Here is a 15480-nt window from a genome sequence, read left to right as displayed (position 1 = left end):
CACACACACACACACACACACACACACACACACACACACACACACACGATTGTAATAAAGCTAAAACACTGCAGTAGTGTATGCTATACCATATGGTGTATTTATTTGTTTAGTTACTCTTATAAAATTTAAATTGAAATTTGTTGTTTCATGTTTTGCTGTCTATTAATAATTATACTACACACAGTTGAGCCAAAGACAAATTAAACCATAAAACACTATTTTTACCTATCAAATATAATTTTTAAAAAAATGTTGTCCTGCAGCGGTGGGGTAGGGTGGGGTGAGAGACATCTCTACTATAAGGAAATGGATGACACAGGTTGCCACTCACATTCTCATCACACCTTATTTTCTGCTCATCTCGTGGTCGTATCTACTATTCTACCACAAGTGTTCTTGTTACTCCCAATCTTTTTCTCCCTTTGTGTCTTGCTATATTTTTCTCACCCCTTTTTCCTGATGTCTCTTTTAAAAGTAATCATCACTTTTCTTCAGGAAAGCCAGAGACTTTACACTATCCTTTTGATCCTAGTGTGGTAGCACGCACCTGTAATTCAAGCTTCTAGTAGGTTAACAAAAGATTAAGAAATGAAAGCCAATATGGGCTCTAAGGCAAGACTGTCTCAAAAAGGGAAGGGAAACAGAAGCCCTTTTCTTCTTCTCATGGGAAAAAGTAAAAGAAAGACAACACAAACAGCAAGACATCAGAAACAACAGAGTCAAAACCCAGGAACTGGTGACCATTGTTTGGCAAAGTTTACCCTGTGCCAGGCTCTGCACAGAGCCCTCCACACAGTGCTTCACCTTTACATCCTCTCTGAGGAAGTTCTCCACACTGTTTTATAGGAACAAAGTCAAATATGAAGTGCTAAAACAGTTTACCCAAGATTACGGACAGATGATTAACTGGAAAATCTGTAGGCTCCAAAACACTTAACCCTTATTCAAAAAGCTGATAAAATTTCCACAAATGACAATTTGGTGATACTGCACCACAAGCCTTGAAAACATGTATAAACTCTAGATCCAGAAAACATTCTAAGTCAAAGTTATCTAAGAAATGACTGGGAGATCTACAAAAATAGTCATGACAGTATCTTTTAAAGCAACAAAATCACTAAACCCACTAAAATACCTAACATAGTGAATAAATTCTGATAGCTATATACTATAAACTATAAATTAGAGTAGTGAAGTTTACATAAGAATGTCATAAATGATCACATTGACTCTTCTGGAAGGCCTGTACTGATAACTTCTCCACTTAAGAGAATATGTGGCAAAGGCAAGTCCATGATGCCCTTTCCACACAGCTTCCCGTTCCAGACTGACAGAACTCTCTGTCTTCTAGACTCTAATCGGAGGTCAGGAGCATATATTAGCTTTTATTCCAAAGCACTTAACATACATTTGTTCTGATACTATTTTTTAATTAAACATTCATTCACTTGAATTTATTACAGACATACATACCATGTACTAGGTACACTCTGAACATTAGGGCCACAATGCTGACTACAGCACAAACACAATCTACTCTCCTGTACCTTATAATCTAATTGAAGAAAATCAAGAAGCTACAATACTACCAGGTAGTAAGAGATGAAAAGGCCGTTCTAGATGTTGAGGAAGCTCACTTTATAAGGTGAAATTTAGAATGAGTTCTAAATAATAAAAGGGCTGGGTATTTGAAGAGCTAGGGGTAGATTTCTAAAGAGAAGCAAAAGATCTAAAATCAGGGAAAAAGCTGGCTCATGTATATATGTGCTATATACATAAAATACAGAAAAATGTCTGTAGAGATAGATGCTAAAGTATTACTAGTAGTTATCAAATGTGGCAAGATTATAAATGTCTATCTTTTCTGCCTATCTGTACCTTTCTAATTTTCTATGAGAAACATATTAATGTTATAATGTAAGAACTGACTCAAGGTTTAAACAGTCAGAATGAATTGACAAGCCCAATACAGAAAGACATCATTTATTTAGTAGTTAGAAAATACAGCTGACCCCCCCCCCAAAAAAAAAAAACCCTTTGGGATTAAACAACTATAGTCCTAACTAATCTTCAAATTTAGTCTAGCATTTACTATAATTTATCTACCAAGCAATAGTATTTCCAATATAAACAATTTAGTTAACATATATACCCAGTTATACAACACTTACTTGGCATAATAGATAAATACTAACTAATATAAAGACCCTAGATAAAACCATTCCAAATGACCACATACAAGTTATAAAAGCTAAAGAAAATATTTTAAAATGCACGCCTTTAAAATATACAAACAATGTACTATGTGTTTGAAAATTCCTTTAAAACAACAAAAGCCCAGGCATGGTAGTTCACCCTTGTGATTTCTGCACTCAAAAGGCACAGGCAGAGGGAGAATGACCTCTAAGTCAGCCTGGTCAGCCTGGCCAGCCTGGAGTACAGAGTCAGAATGAGAAACGACTTAAAATAAACACAGATAGTTAGATAGTTAGATGGATGGATGGATGGATGGATGGATGGATGGATGGATGGGATGAAAGAGAACCCAATTAAAAAAAAGCCTTTTCATTTATAAACATCATTTAAATATAACTATATAACATTCATAAAAGCAGATTGCTTATACTGGTAACTAAAAATATAATCCATCTTATACTTCATATAGAACTAGATTGTAATTAAGTAAAATACTTAATTATATTTATTTATATTTTATACTATTTTGTATTAGTTTTGTAAAACTAATCTAGAGGCTGAAGGGATGGCTCAGAGGTTTAGAGCACTGTCTGCTCTTCCAGAGGACCTGAGTTCAATTCCCAGCAACCACATGGTGGCTTGCAACCATCTATACCCTCTAATGCCCTCTTCTGGCATGCAGGTGTACATGCAGATAGAGTACTCATATATATGAGTACTCTATCTGCATGTACACCTGTATATATATATATATATATAATAAAATCTTAAAAAAGAAAAAACTAACCTAAATATGTTTCCCAATAGCAAATCAGTAATTTAGACAATTTTCCCAAGAAACAAAATGTCATTCATTATAAAGCTTGGCCTTAAAATGCTCCTCTAATCACACCCTGCTAAATCCTTTTGTAATTTCATGGGAAGGGAACGTAAGAATAGCTCTGAAAATATCAGGTTTTAAGTTTCAGAATCTATACAAAAAGTGAATTATGACCTAGATCTGCCACTGAAATTAGCACTGAGAAGGAAGTGCCTTAACAGTTATTTTCTATATTACTATTTGTTTATCAGTGGTATTTCTACATGGCCAAGTCCTTGTCAATTTTATCCCAAAACACTTTTGTTTCAAAACAAAACAAAAAAAAAGTGTAACAAAGCCACAAAAAGAAAATAAAATGAGCTTTAAATTAATTTTACTCTCACAAATTTCGATTTCTCCTAACTAATCCTGTTTTTCAAATGTAGACTGTTTTTCTCAGGCTGAGATACAGAAGCTTGCCTTTTGTGTAGATAAATTTGAGACCATTCATCTCCTACTTGCTAATGAATTTACATGAACAAACAAAACTTATTCTTAAACTGCAGTGGAGTTTAAACCGAGAATGTCCTACGCATCTCTCCACTCTGTTATTACATGAAGTCGGCCACCGATGCTGTTTGAGAAAATGCCACGTGCCTTGCTTTGAGTAAGGAACATTATTTAAAAGTTAATGTCTACAAAAGAGAGAAAAAAAATGGAGGTAGTCAACACCTAAAGGCTTCATGATCTTTTCATTTCTGGTACAGTGGTTTAGTTTTCCCACAAAAAAAAAAAAAGTGTTCAGGAAGTAACTTTCATAGTTATTTCTCCAGGGTGTAAGAGCTAAAACTTACTGTCATCAGTTTCATTGCTGGTTTATAGCTATTGTGTATACGTACATGGGTGCCTCTGTGGAAGTCAGAGGACAGCTCTGTGGAAGTTGTCTCCTTCCACATATATATGTGTTCTAGGGATCCAGCTCAAGTCAGCAGGCTTCTAGCTCCACATCCTTTCCCCACTGAGGGATCTTGCTGGCCTGTCATTGCTCTCCTCTTGTTTTGTTTTGCAGCGACAGCAAATAAACCTACTCTTCTTCACACACGCTGGGCAGGTGCTCCAGCCCTCACATCAGCTCTTAAAAACAAAGAACCAATCTATACTCCACTTATATTAAGGAAAGCTTTTTACATACCACACTGAAACTTGTCTTACTACAGAGAAAGACAGGGGGGACATTGATCTAAGAAACGAATTGCCAGCTCTCTTTCAAAAAGTCATACAACTTTACCTAGAATACATGGAAAAGTCCTCAAATTAGTTAACATCATCTATCATCAAATAGCCTAGTTTACTTATCACACTAGTTTTCACTAGTGCAAAAAAAATTAGCATAAGGGGTAGGATGTAGCTCAATGGTAGAGTACTTGTCTACCATTCACAAATTTCTGGGTTCAATTCCCAGGACCATCATATGTACACGCACACACCTGAACTGTATCTTAGGAACTATGGTACCTTCCACTTCTAAGTATCATGTGTGATAGATAAGAAAAAGCAAACAATAATTGTTCACATCGTATTAATCATAAAGAAAATGAACTAAAGTTGTATTCTAAAAATAACTTTATTTTTTTCTTTTTGTTCTGGAGATAGGGCCTTGCTAAGTAGTTTGTTTTAAACTCAAGATCCTCTTACCTCAGTCTCCCAAAAGTAATGGGGGAATAAATTATTTTTGCTTTTCTTGTACTTGTAGTTTTATATAAAAACCTGATTTAAATGAAAAACCAAAAAGCTATTCCTTTTGAAGCCAACTTTTTGAAAGTCATTATTTTTAACACTATACACATGTAACCTTTATGCTAAAAAAAAAAAAAAAAAAGCTAGCTAGGTGGAAACCCTGTTCTACCACTTCTTAAAACTACATGGGTGTTTTTGTCTGTTTGTTTTGTTTTTAATAGGCGTAGTTTTGTTTGAAAAGGGGTCTTCTCTCTATTTACCTGGAACTGGTCTTGAATCTATCAGATGTCTCAGGCTAGCCTTGAATTCATGATCCTCTTGCCTTAGCCTGCTGGATGCTACCGTTACAGAGTTACATGAACACATTCACCCTAAAACATAGTTGTTTTTAGGTAAACAAAACTGACAAAAAGCTATACAAATTTCCCAAACACCCCACTGAACACACTGGTATGTCTTCAGTCACCGTCACCAACTGCCAGAGTTCAAGTTATAGTTCACTCTCGGTACTGTACATTCTTGTTTGAACAATTGTAAATGATATGAGCCTACCACTACAATATTTTACATGGTAGTTTAGTGGCCCTAAAAATCCTGAGATCTCACTATTCTTAAGTCTCCCCCATCCTAATTACCAGCAGCTACTGATGTTTTTCATTGTTTCCATCGATTGTCTTTTTCAGTGTTACACAACTGGAATCATACAGTGTGTAGCCCTCTTAGACTGGGTTCTATCTATCACTGAAACAGTAATGTACATATGGTTATTCTGTTACTTTTCAGAACTCAGTAGTTTGTTTTTAGAGCTGTATATTTCATTGTAGATGTACCACAATTTGTCCATTTATCTATCAAAGAACATCTGAGAGGGCTGGAGAGATGGCTCTGAGGTTAAAAGCACTGGTTGCTTTTCTGGAGGTCCTGAGTTCAATTCCCAACAACCACATGGTGGCTCACAAGCATCTGTAATGAGATCTGGTGCCCTCTTCTGACATGCAGGCAGAACAGAGTATACATAAATAAAAATGCTTTAAAAGAAGAAGAAGAGGAGGAGGAAGAAGAAGAGGAAATGAGCTGCTTCCAATTGTAGGCAATTATGAATAAAACTTTTAAAATTTCTGTGTAGATATAAGTTTCCAAAAATTTTGGGTAAATACCAAATAGTATGTGAACTGCCATATCATATAAGAGTATGTTTAGCTTTCTAAAACACTGCCAAATTGTCTTCTGAAGCAGCTGTACCATTTTGCTGTGCTGCTGAAAATAAGGCAGCTTGGCCTTTTGCAAACTAGTATCTCTGTATCTCACTGTTTCTTGCTGATAAAATGGGGGAAAGGAGACAAGAGTATTTTCCTATAAAAATGTACAAAATAAATGAAAATTGCATGTAGAGTAGCTGGCATAATCCTAGAATGTAACAAAGAGTAAATGTTAATTATTCTTTTCACTCCCAAATGGTAGAAATCTAAAGGCAGAATGTGCTAATTAAGAGCAGGCAATGGCTCTATTGGTGAAGTGCTTGTTAGACAAGTATGAGGACCTGAGTTCAGTACCCAGCAAGCACCTGAAAAAACCAACCATTGTGGCAAGTGCTTGAGTCCCAATAATGGGGAGGATCCCTGGAGCTCACTGGCTAGCCAGCCAAACAGATAAGAACTAAGTCCCAGTGAGAGACTAGCTCAGAGACAAAGTGGAAGGCTCATGAAGAATGAATCCTGAGATGGATCTCTGGCCTTCGCACGCATATCAACAAGAACACAAACACATACGTACAAACAGTGCATGCTGAGACTGGGTATTTATATGCCTTGTAATCCAGAACCCCAGAAGTATGATAAGAGAATTGTGGGCTCAAAGCTAGCCTGGGGAATAGCACAACAGCATGCCTCTTAACAAAAACACACAAAACCAAAATTGCTTCACTGCTTCTCTGTTAAGACTGAGATGACTACCCCGCCTCTACTGCTTATTAGTCTCTGGACAAACCCAAAAGGTCCCTTAAACCTTTATTTTCTTACTTAAAATATTATTAACACTAGTGTTAACTTAAAGTTATTGCAAGAATTAAACAAGATAATGAATCTTTCATCACAGGTCTGACACAAGTTTTTATCTTATCATAATAACAATAAAAGGGTTGGATAACATTCCTTGAAATACTTGTCAACAACTCTGGGGTATCAGATTAAAACTAGAAATTACTGGCCCAGAGTATGGTATAAATACAGCACAAGTGAAACATAAAAAGGGAGAAAAATCTGAAAAAGAGAAAAAATGATGACTCACTAAATATTTATTAGGACCTTATTCATGATCTCATTTTAATCTAACAATTCAGTCCAGTAGACACAGAAATTCTTTTTCAAAGATGAAAGCAAAATCTGAAACAGCAACCAAGGACCATTCATGGAGATAACCTAGAACCCCTGCACAGATGTAGCCCATGGCAGTTCAGTGTCCAAGTGGGTTCCCTAATAATGGGAACAGGGACTGTCTCTGACATGAACTCAGTGGCTGCCTCTTTGATCACTTCTCCCTGAGGGGGAAGCCAGAGGAAGACAATGCAGCCAGTCCTGATGAGACCTGATAGGCTAGGATCAGATGGAAGGGGAGGAGGACCTCCTCTGTCAGTGGACTGGGGGAGGGGCAGGGATGGAGAAGAGGGAGGAAGGGTAGGATTGGGAGGGGGCTACAGTTGGGATACAAAGTGAATAAACTGTAATTAATAAAAAAAATAATTAAATTATAAACTTTTTGAAAATCTGAAACAGATGTAACTTTTATTAGGTCACAAAGCTAGCAGCTGACAGTGAAAATTCAGACCCATCTAACTCCAAATTTCATATTCTTTCAGTACAACACAGTGCACTTTCTTCTTGCCTGCCTCTTCTTTCAGCCTCTCTGATTATTAACTAAGATTATCCAGTTACAATCACTGGACTTCAGATGCTGGCCTATATGAGTTTCTAGTAAAGCGTTACATATTCCTAAGCATAATGCCCTTTACAAACATGTGATCACAAAGACAGCATTATTTGTTATATGAAAGTTTTCATACGTTACTGACAAAAATTTTTTCTTCTCTGGTAGATAGGGAAAACAGTTTCTGAAGTTTCTGATAAATAAAATTAATTCTCATTATAAAGCCAATAATTCTCCATTGCTACCACAAAAATCAATATTTCTATCAGTATCTTCCTATTTTCTGAGAAAGGGTCCTGTTCCAGCTAGCAATCATCAACCTCCCAAATACTGTGATCACAGAAATGTGGCAACACACCCAGTATCTTTTGTGTATCACAGAACACTTCCACATGATAGCAATTAGGAAGGGGGTCAACAGTGAAAAACAGAACAGCTGACTATGACAATTCACAGAAGAGCAATCCTGTAGTTTAATGACACTGGAGCTGAAAGCTAGGCAATTATCTTCTGATTCTTAATATATTAAGATCATAGTTACTAACCAAGAACAATTAAAAATAAACTATTATTTTTGATGAAATATCTTTGGTCTATACTTTTATGAATAATAACAAAGGAGAGAAAGAAATTAAGATCAAAGGAAACAAGTGGCTATTTAGGTAGGCTGAAGCATACTGCTTATAAGATATAGCAAACATTTTAATATTTCTTTATATACATCAGTCCCAAAGTGCACAGCAGAAAGAGCAAACTAGATCCTGAGGCATTTGGTTTTTCTTAAGACTCTAACAGTCAGTTCCACTATTGGAAAATTTCAAGCATGTTACTCACCTCTGAAAATCATTTTACTTCCTATTTTGGAGCAAGTATTTACTTACCAAGCTTTTCTTTTAACTATGTATGAGCAACGCCAGATGTCTGAAGTGGTAATATCTGAAATTATCCTATATATGAATTTGGATTGAGTACTGTTGGGCTGATGTGCAGGAACATGTCTCTTAGTCATGTTCCATGTCTTTAGTCAGAGGTTGCCAACTTTGTAAAGAACACGGCAGGCTTTGTAGAGCAGATGGTCTCTGCCTCAACTACTCCTACTCTGCTACTATAATGCAGAAACCAATTCAGACAGTATATATAAATGTATTCCAATAAAACTTTATTTGTGGACATGGAATTTACATCCTACAGTTTTCATGTGTTATGAGGAGTTTTCTACAATCTGAAACATAAAAAACAATCTTAACAATTTCTAAAATAAGAGGCAGGAGAACTAATTTTTTTGTTTTTGTTTTAAGACAAGATCTCAACGTCCCAAGCTGGTTTCAAGTGCACATGTGGCAAAGAATGACCCTAAACCTCTGACCCTCCTACCTCCACCTTCCAGGTACTGAGATTACAGCCAGTGCTACCACACCCAGTTTTGGGACGTGTTGGGGACTGAACCCAGGGCTGTGCATGTAGACAAGCTCTCTACAAACATACCTGGCTGGAAGTTGCTATGTAACCCATGCTGGCTTGAAACTTCCAGCCTTCCTGCCTCCCCACCCAGTCGTGCTGGTTAGATTTGTCAACTTGAAGTAACCTAGAGCCATCTGGGAAGAAGGAACTTCAGCTGAGAAAATACCTCCATCAGATTGAAAAGCCTAGGGAATATCTTTTTTGATCAATGATTGATGTGGGAGGGCCCAGGCAATGCCAAACCTGGGCAGATGATCTTGGGTGGTATAAGAAAACAAATGAAAAAAACTATGGGAAGCAAGCTAGCAGTGTTCCTTCATGGTCTTTGCTTCAGTTTCTGCATTCAGGTTCCTGCCTTGAGTTCCTGTTCCTGACTTCCTTTCATGATGGACTGTGGCCCGTAAAAGCGACTCTTTCCTTCCTGTGCTGCTTTTGGTCATGGTGTTTAACAAAGCAACAGAAAGCAAAGAGTCCATCAGCTGCACAAGTGATCTATAAAGATGCAAAAGCAATTCAGTGGGAGATTTTCAATTAAAGATGTTACAGTGACTCTATCTAAAGAACACCTCCCATTCAAAAAAAGAACATAATCTCACACCTGTATAAAATCAACTCAAATGGACCACAAATTTAAACACAGAAAATTAAATTATAAAGCTTGCAAGCGGAGAATGACACCCAAAAATGATTCATTAGTCAATAAAACATTGCTGACTTTGTTGTGTAAAATATCTTTGTTAAACTGAGGGAAAAGCAAGCAACAGACTACAAACTAAACAGTGGATACCTGTAATATACAAATAATTCTCAATAAAAAATTCTTAAAATATTTTTAAAAGCACTGACTAAAAAATTGGCACAAACAAAACAAACAAACAAAAACCACATGACCTAATAAGAACATTCCTCAAAGAAATGAAAATTTGCTTCCAAACAAAACTCTGAACAGGAAGCTTTATTTCTAATAGCCCCAAACTAGACACCAAAATGTCCGTAGATCCAAGAATCACCCTTGTTGATAATATTATCCAATAATGATGGGGTGAGGGCCACTGACATATATACCATATGGATGACCTCAGAGACACCATGCTGAGTTTAATAATAATAAGCTAGCTTCAAAAGACCCCATTTTCATAAAATTTCAAATGACAAAACTATAAAGATAGAGAACAGACTAGTGGTTGTTACTGATTAAAAACAGAAAAGCGGGCAAGGAGACCATACCTGATGCTATGAAGGGAAAGCCCAAGAGAGATATTTCTGGAGTTTTGTGCCTTATTTTACAGTGGTGGTTATTCTAAACTACATGTGATAAGATGGCATAGAAACACACACACACACACACACACACACACACATCAATTTCCTAGTGTGGGTATTATACAATAGTTACATAAGATATAACCACTGAAATAAACTGTGCTATTTGTGTGTGTGTGTGAATCTATAATTATTTCAAAGCAAATTGAAAGTTCCTAATAATTTTAGCATAAGCAAAGGATGAGATTCCTCTGTAAACAACAATCTACTTACTTTATTAGAGGTGTTTACAGGACCAAGTATAGTAAAATTAAAGCCAGTTTTAATTGCCCACAGTGTCCCCACTGAATCCCTACAACAACCATATGAATGAAATACCACAACCCTAGTTCACAAATAGGAAAAGTAGGGTTAAAAGAGATTAATTTGATCTGATCATACAGTAAGCACTAGAACCAAAATTTACTTCCAGAGCCGTGCATCCTGAACCCGAGGATAAACAAAAATAAACAAACGGAGAGATTTTTACAAGTATTAGTCCAACTATACAAAAAGCTTAAAATAAACAACATTAAGCTGGTGTGATTTTTGCACAGTGCACTCCAGCTATTCAGACTATGACACTACAGGCTTCCTCAAATATACCTGACCAGAGGGTCCTGTTTTCCCAGAATATATATAGTTTGCGCATGCAATCCAATTATCTGGAAACCAGAAGTGAAAAGTGTTCAAATGGCTTGGTTTTAACCCATTTCTCTTTCAAAAAAGAGCAAAAAGCTGTGCTGTCCAATGTAATAGCCATGAGCTATATGTAACATGTTATAAATTAGAATAAAATAAAATTTAAGTTTCTCAGTCACACAGCCACATACAAATCTGTTTAAGTGCCACATATGGCTACCATATTTAACAACACAGATATAGGGCATTTACATCATGTAATTCACGAAAATTCTATTCATCAGTATGAGAGACTTGTTTTTATTTGATTTTTAAAAACCTGGGGCCTATATAGTCTTCAGAGAAGCACGCTGTAAATTTGACCACCCTCCCACATAAAGGGGGACTGAGAGATCCCTGATAATTTCTGGTTAGCTTACTGACTGCTGCTAGAATGAGAACGTCAAGGCACAGGGAAAAGGCAAGCAAAGGAGTATAGAAAAGGGAAGCAAAGGAAAGCAAAGTCAGGCAGACCAGAGATGAAGCCTGAACTGGCATTTAGGATCCTGGGTTCTGTGCCAATAATTTATTATTATTGTTGTTGTTGTTGTTATTATTATTATTATTATTATTATTTAAATTCTGTCTTTGGTAATGAGACTTGATGTAGATGAAGTCTCTTCACTATTATGGATTATTATTATTTAAATTCTGTCTTTGGTAATGAGACTTGATGTAGATGAAGTCTCTTCACTATTCTGGACCCTAGTATTCTCTCCTACCACAAATTTAAAGGAAATGATTACTCAAAATTCCCTGTAGCTGTGTATGGACACAAACCAGAGAGAGTGGGGAATAAAGGCAAAAATATAAGCTACTCCAATATGCAAAATTGGAAATTGACACACCAGTCAGCTTGCCACAGTTCTACTCCTGAGAATGGTATCTGTGTATCACCAAAGAAAAAAAGATGCAGTTCCATCCAATGAAAATTTGCACCTAAACACACACACAGGCGTACACCCACACACACACAAACTGGTTAGCACTAAGACCAAATATGTGGGAAGAATGCAGGAAACTCGAAATTTTAGATTCAAAGCCTGGTTCACTACCACGTAATCGCTGAAATGGCCCAGTACTCAAACACATATTAGTGTGTTAGTATGCTACTGAGATTACGAATATTACAAGTTATAAACATCATATACAAAGTATAATACAGCATAACCAAAAGTATACCTCATTTCTTCCACAAAGAATGAAAAAAATGCTGCAAGTACCTGACAGTAGAAGACATCAATTTTGGCCGGCCTAATTTCTCTCAAAATCACACTTAATGAGTCCTATTTTTTCTATGTGAAATACCTTTAAGGACTGCTGGAATTGCAGAGATTCTCAAATAGTGCTCTGGCAGGATGACGAGAACTAGAATCTGCATCTACATCCTATTGCGCCCTTCCTTCTCTTCAGAGATATGGCTGGTCTACTTCCTTGGATTCAAAGCGTGATTAAAACCTTCCTCGAGCCAACCCTATACCATACTAAGACTTAACAGGGCTAATATATATTTTTAAAAAAATTACTTCGTCTAGCTGAAAAAGAAGCACCATAAATGATTTTTTTTTTTAACCTCGCTGAAGCGAAGGCAACCAGTGAGTTGTGTAACCTCTTGGAGAATTCAAACTCAGAGCCCAGAGTCAAACGTGAATATTTTGGTGCGGAGAATAAGAAAAACTAAAGCCTTCCAAGAAAGAGAACAAGAAGGGACTTTCAGTGACAAGCCTTTACTTCAGAAAGGCAGGGTTTAGTACCGCACCTACTAATCCAATGCCCAGCACCGCGCGGCGCGGAAACCCTACCGAATTTGAAAATAAACGTTGCAAAGGCTCCGGGGGACTGCAAAGAGGGATGGAAACTGACAGCTCGGCCTCAGAGAGAAGGCTCAAGTAGGTCAAACTGTGGCAACCGTCTTCAATCCGGAGTCCACTTCAGTGGGCTCAGGGGAATAGAGCGGCGTCTCTCAGTCCTAAAGGGGCGGGATATGGGCACTGAGACCTAGAGCTCAAGCCGGCGGTTCGCCTCTTCTCACCTCTCTTAGGGGCCTTGATCAGAGGCACCCCTCCGCTCCTCTCGCCGTTTTCCTGCTTGTCCTTGTGCTTGAGATCGCCCGGAACGCAGGCGCCGGGATCACCATCGGAGCCGCGGTGGTGATGGTGCTTGTGCCGCTCCTTGTGGCCCTTATGCTTGGGCCCGGCCGCGCTCACCGTCAGGGGCGAGAAGGTGAAGAGGGCCGAGGTGCCCGGGGCCGGGAGCGGGGCAGCGACGGCGGGCCCGGCGGGCGCCAGCGACGGTGGCGGCGGAGGCGGCAGGAGCAGAGGCTCAACAGGGCCCGGGACGGTTGGGGCGGCATTCGTTGGAGGCAGCGGCCCGGGATGTTGGCGGCTGCGACGCCGCCGATGAGGGGGAGCGAGAGGGGGGTCCTGGCTCGGCCGCCCCCGCTTCTCCTGAGAACCCCCGCTGCTCGCCCGGCGCTGCCGCTTCACTCCCCGCTGCGAGACCCCAACATGGGGTTTCTCCTTCCCTTCTTTGTCCGTCTCCTCCTGCGCCGCCACCGCCCGTACTACGCGAACCGCTCCGACCTGCGCAGCCATTTCACCCACAAACACACATTTAAATGGCCCGACCGCCCCCCCGTCCGCGATTCGCGCAAGCGCCACCCGCGCAGGGCCCGCTGGGCATTGGAGTCTCTCCCCCGCCCTCCACCGCTCCGTCCTTCTCGTAGAGCTGAACATGCCGGAAACGGCAGTTCCGACCCCTCTCCGCAGACCTCGCCAACCGAGCTGCTATTGTAAAGCGCCCTGGACGCGCAAGGCCTTGCGGGAGTTGTAGTTCCAACACCCGCCGCGACTTTCTCCCCGCGCCTCTCCAGCACTGTGAGTGGAGGAACCGAGGAGGAGCGTGCGCCCAGGCACGCTTCGGGGTACGACGCAACTGCCGTCGGCCGCCGAGTTGCCGCCAACCGCCCTAACGGCTAAACAATGTTAATACTTTCGGAGTCTGGCACTGTGTTCCGGCGCTGCTCTTGCAGAGTTCCTTCTTCGCCTTACCCGGAGGTGGTCTCCATAGTGACTTTTCAATTTCGTATTTCTCCTTAACCTTTGTGAGGTAAAAGAATCTCCGGCCTTTACCCTTTCAAACGACGAAAAAAAGAATTTCAGAATATGTAAAATGACGTTTTTGCTGCAAAGTATAGTAGGACTGCTGTTCACGAAAAAAAAAAGAAAATTGAAGTGTGTTCAATGACATTGCTGTAGTAACAGCTACAGGCTCAAGGCAGGTGCAAACACTGCCTTTAGGAGTCTCCTGAGCGCAGACTCACGTCTACTCATGCTTGGGAACTTAGAATCCAGCATTCGTGTTGAGCATATACCGAGAGTTAACGAAAATTTCTCGATAGACGTTATCTAAATGTTTTGTTTTCTAAATAAATATAAACTTGCAAATAGGAAAAGCATTGTCAGCCTGACAACACTTTCAAAATCGTCACTGTTGGCCAGATGTTGTTTACTCGCAAATCCATTTTAAGCTTCATTTCTTTAGCTTTTGCCTAGAATTGTTCTAATACACTTAAGTCCTTAAGATATTTGGAAATAATTGGCTACAATGATGTATCAGGCATATAAAAAGCACTGTGGTTTGTCCTCCCTAGTCCCCACAGAAGTAACTTGGGCTGGATGAACTTCTGCAGGAAAAGGTACGGTTTAAAATAGAGTTCTTGAACACCTGCTGGGGATGCGTTGTACTACAATAAGCAGGCAACAATACCATTCAGTTTGCCCTAGCACTGGGTTTCCTAACGAAAAGCGCTAAAGCACTGTTGCTACGTTGTACTTTCTCAAGTAAAAAATTAAACTGATAGGAATATTAAAGCGAATGCTTTAAAATAATAAAAATCCATTAACTTATTTACTGTGTGAAACTAGGTTTGAAATATAATTTATTTAGGAAACTCCATAGTCATACAGAAGTACATTTTTTTAAAATTACCAGGACCTTTAAATGGTTGTGAACATAAATTGCACATGTTCATATTGCACCTTTTCTATGAAGAAAACACTATCAAATTATAAAATTAAAAATAATTTTAAAGTGCTAACAAAAAGTAAGGTTGATTATTTTTCTAGGATTGGTAACTAATTAAAACTTATGCGGAGGGGAGGGGCATAGGAGAAGAAGAGGGAAGGTGAGATTGGGAATGAGGGAGGGGGCTACAGCTGGGATACAAAGTGAACAAACTGTAGCTAATAAAAAAATGGGGGAAAAACTTATGTGGAATATAGCTGAACATCTTGTTATAGCAACACAAAAATGATCACTTCCATGATTTACACATCATTCTCTTTAATCTTTTTCCTGCTTTTACACAGCATTTGGGA

General features: G+C 38.9%; 1 protein-coding gene across 3 annotated transcripts in view; it reads right to left on the bottom strand.

Annotated features, from left to right (window-relative positions):
* Rsbn1 (round spermatid basic protein 1) overlaps nucleotides 1-13836 on the bottom strand; it is a 44516-nt gene extending 30680 nt beyond the window's left edge. For all 3 annotated transcript variants that reach the window (XM_055628730.1, XM_055628735.1, XM_055628742.1), the window contains exon 1: nucleotides 13134-13836. In XM_055628730.1, coding sequence (XP_055484705.1) covers nucleotides 13134-13836 — 703 coding nt within the window. The remainder of the gene's footprint in view (nucleotides 1-13133) is intronic.
* Between the last annotated feature and the right edge of the window lie 1644 nt (nucleotides 13837-15480).

This window comes from Psammomys obesus, unplaced genomic scaffold, assembly GCF_907164565.1.
Source record: "Psammomys obesus unplaced genomic scaffold, mPsaObe1.curated_primary_1811, whole genome shotgun sequence".
Lineage (NCBI taxonomy): Eukaryota > Metazoa > Chordata > Mammalia > Rodentia > Muridae > Psammomys > Psammomys obesus.
Note: the sequence above shows the minus strand (reverse complement) of the source record. Positions and strands in the feature narration are given on the sequence as shown.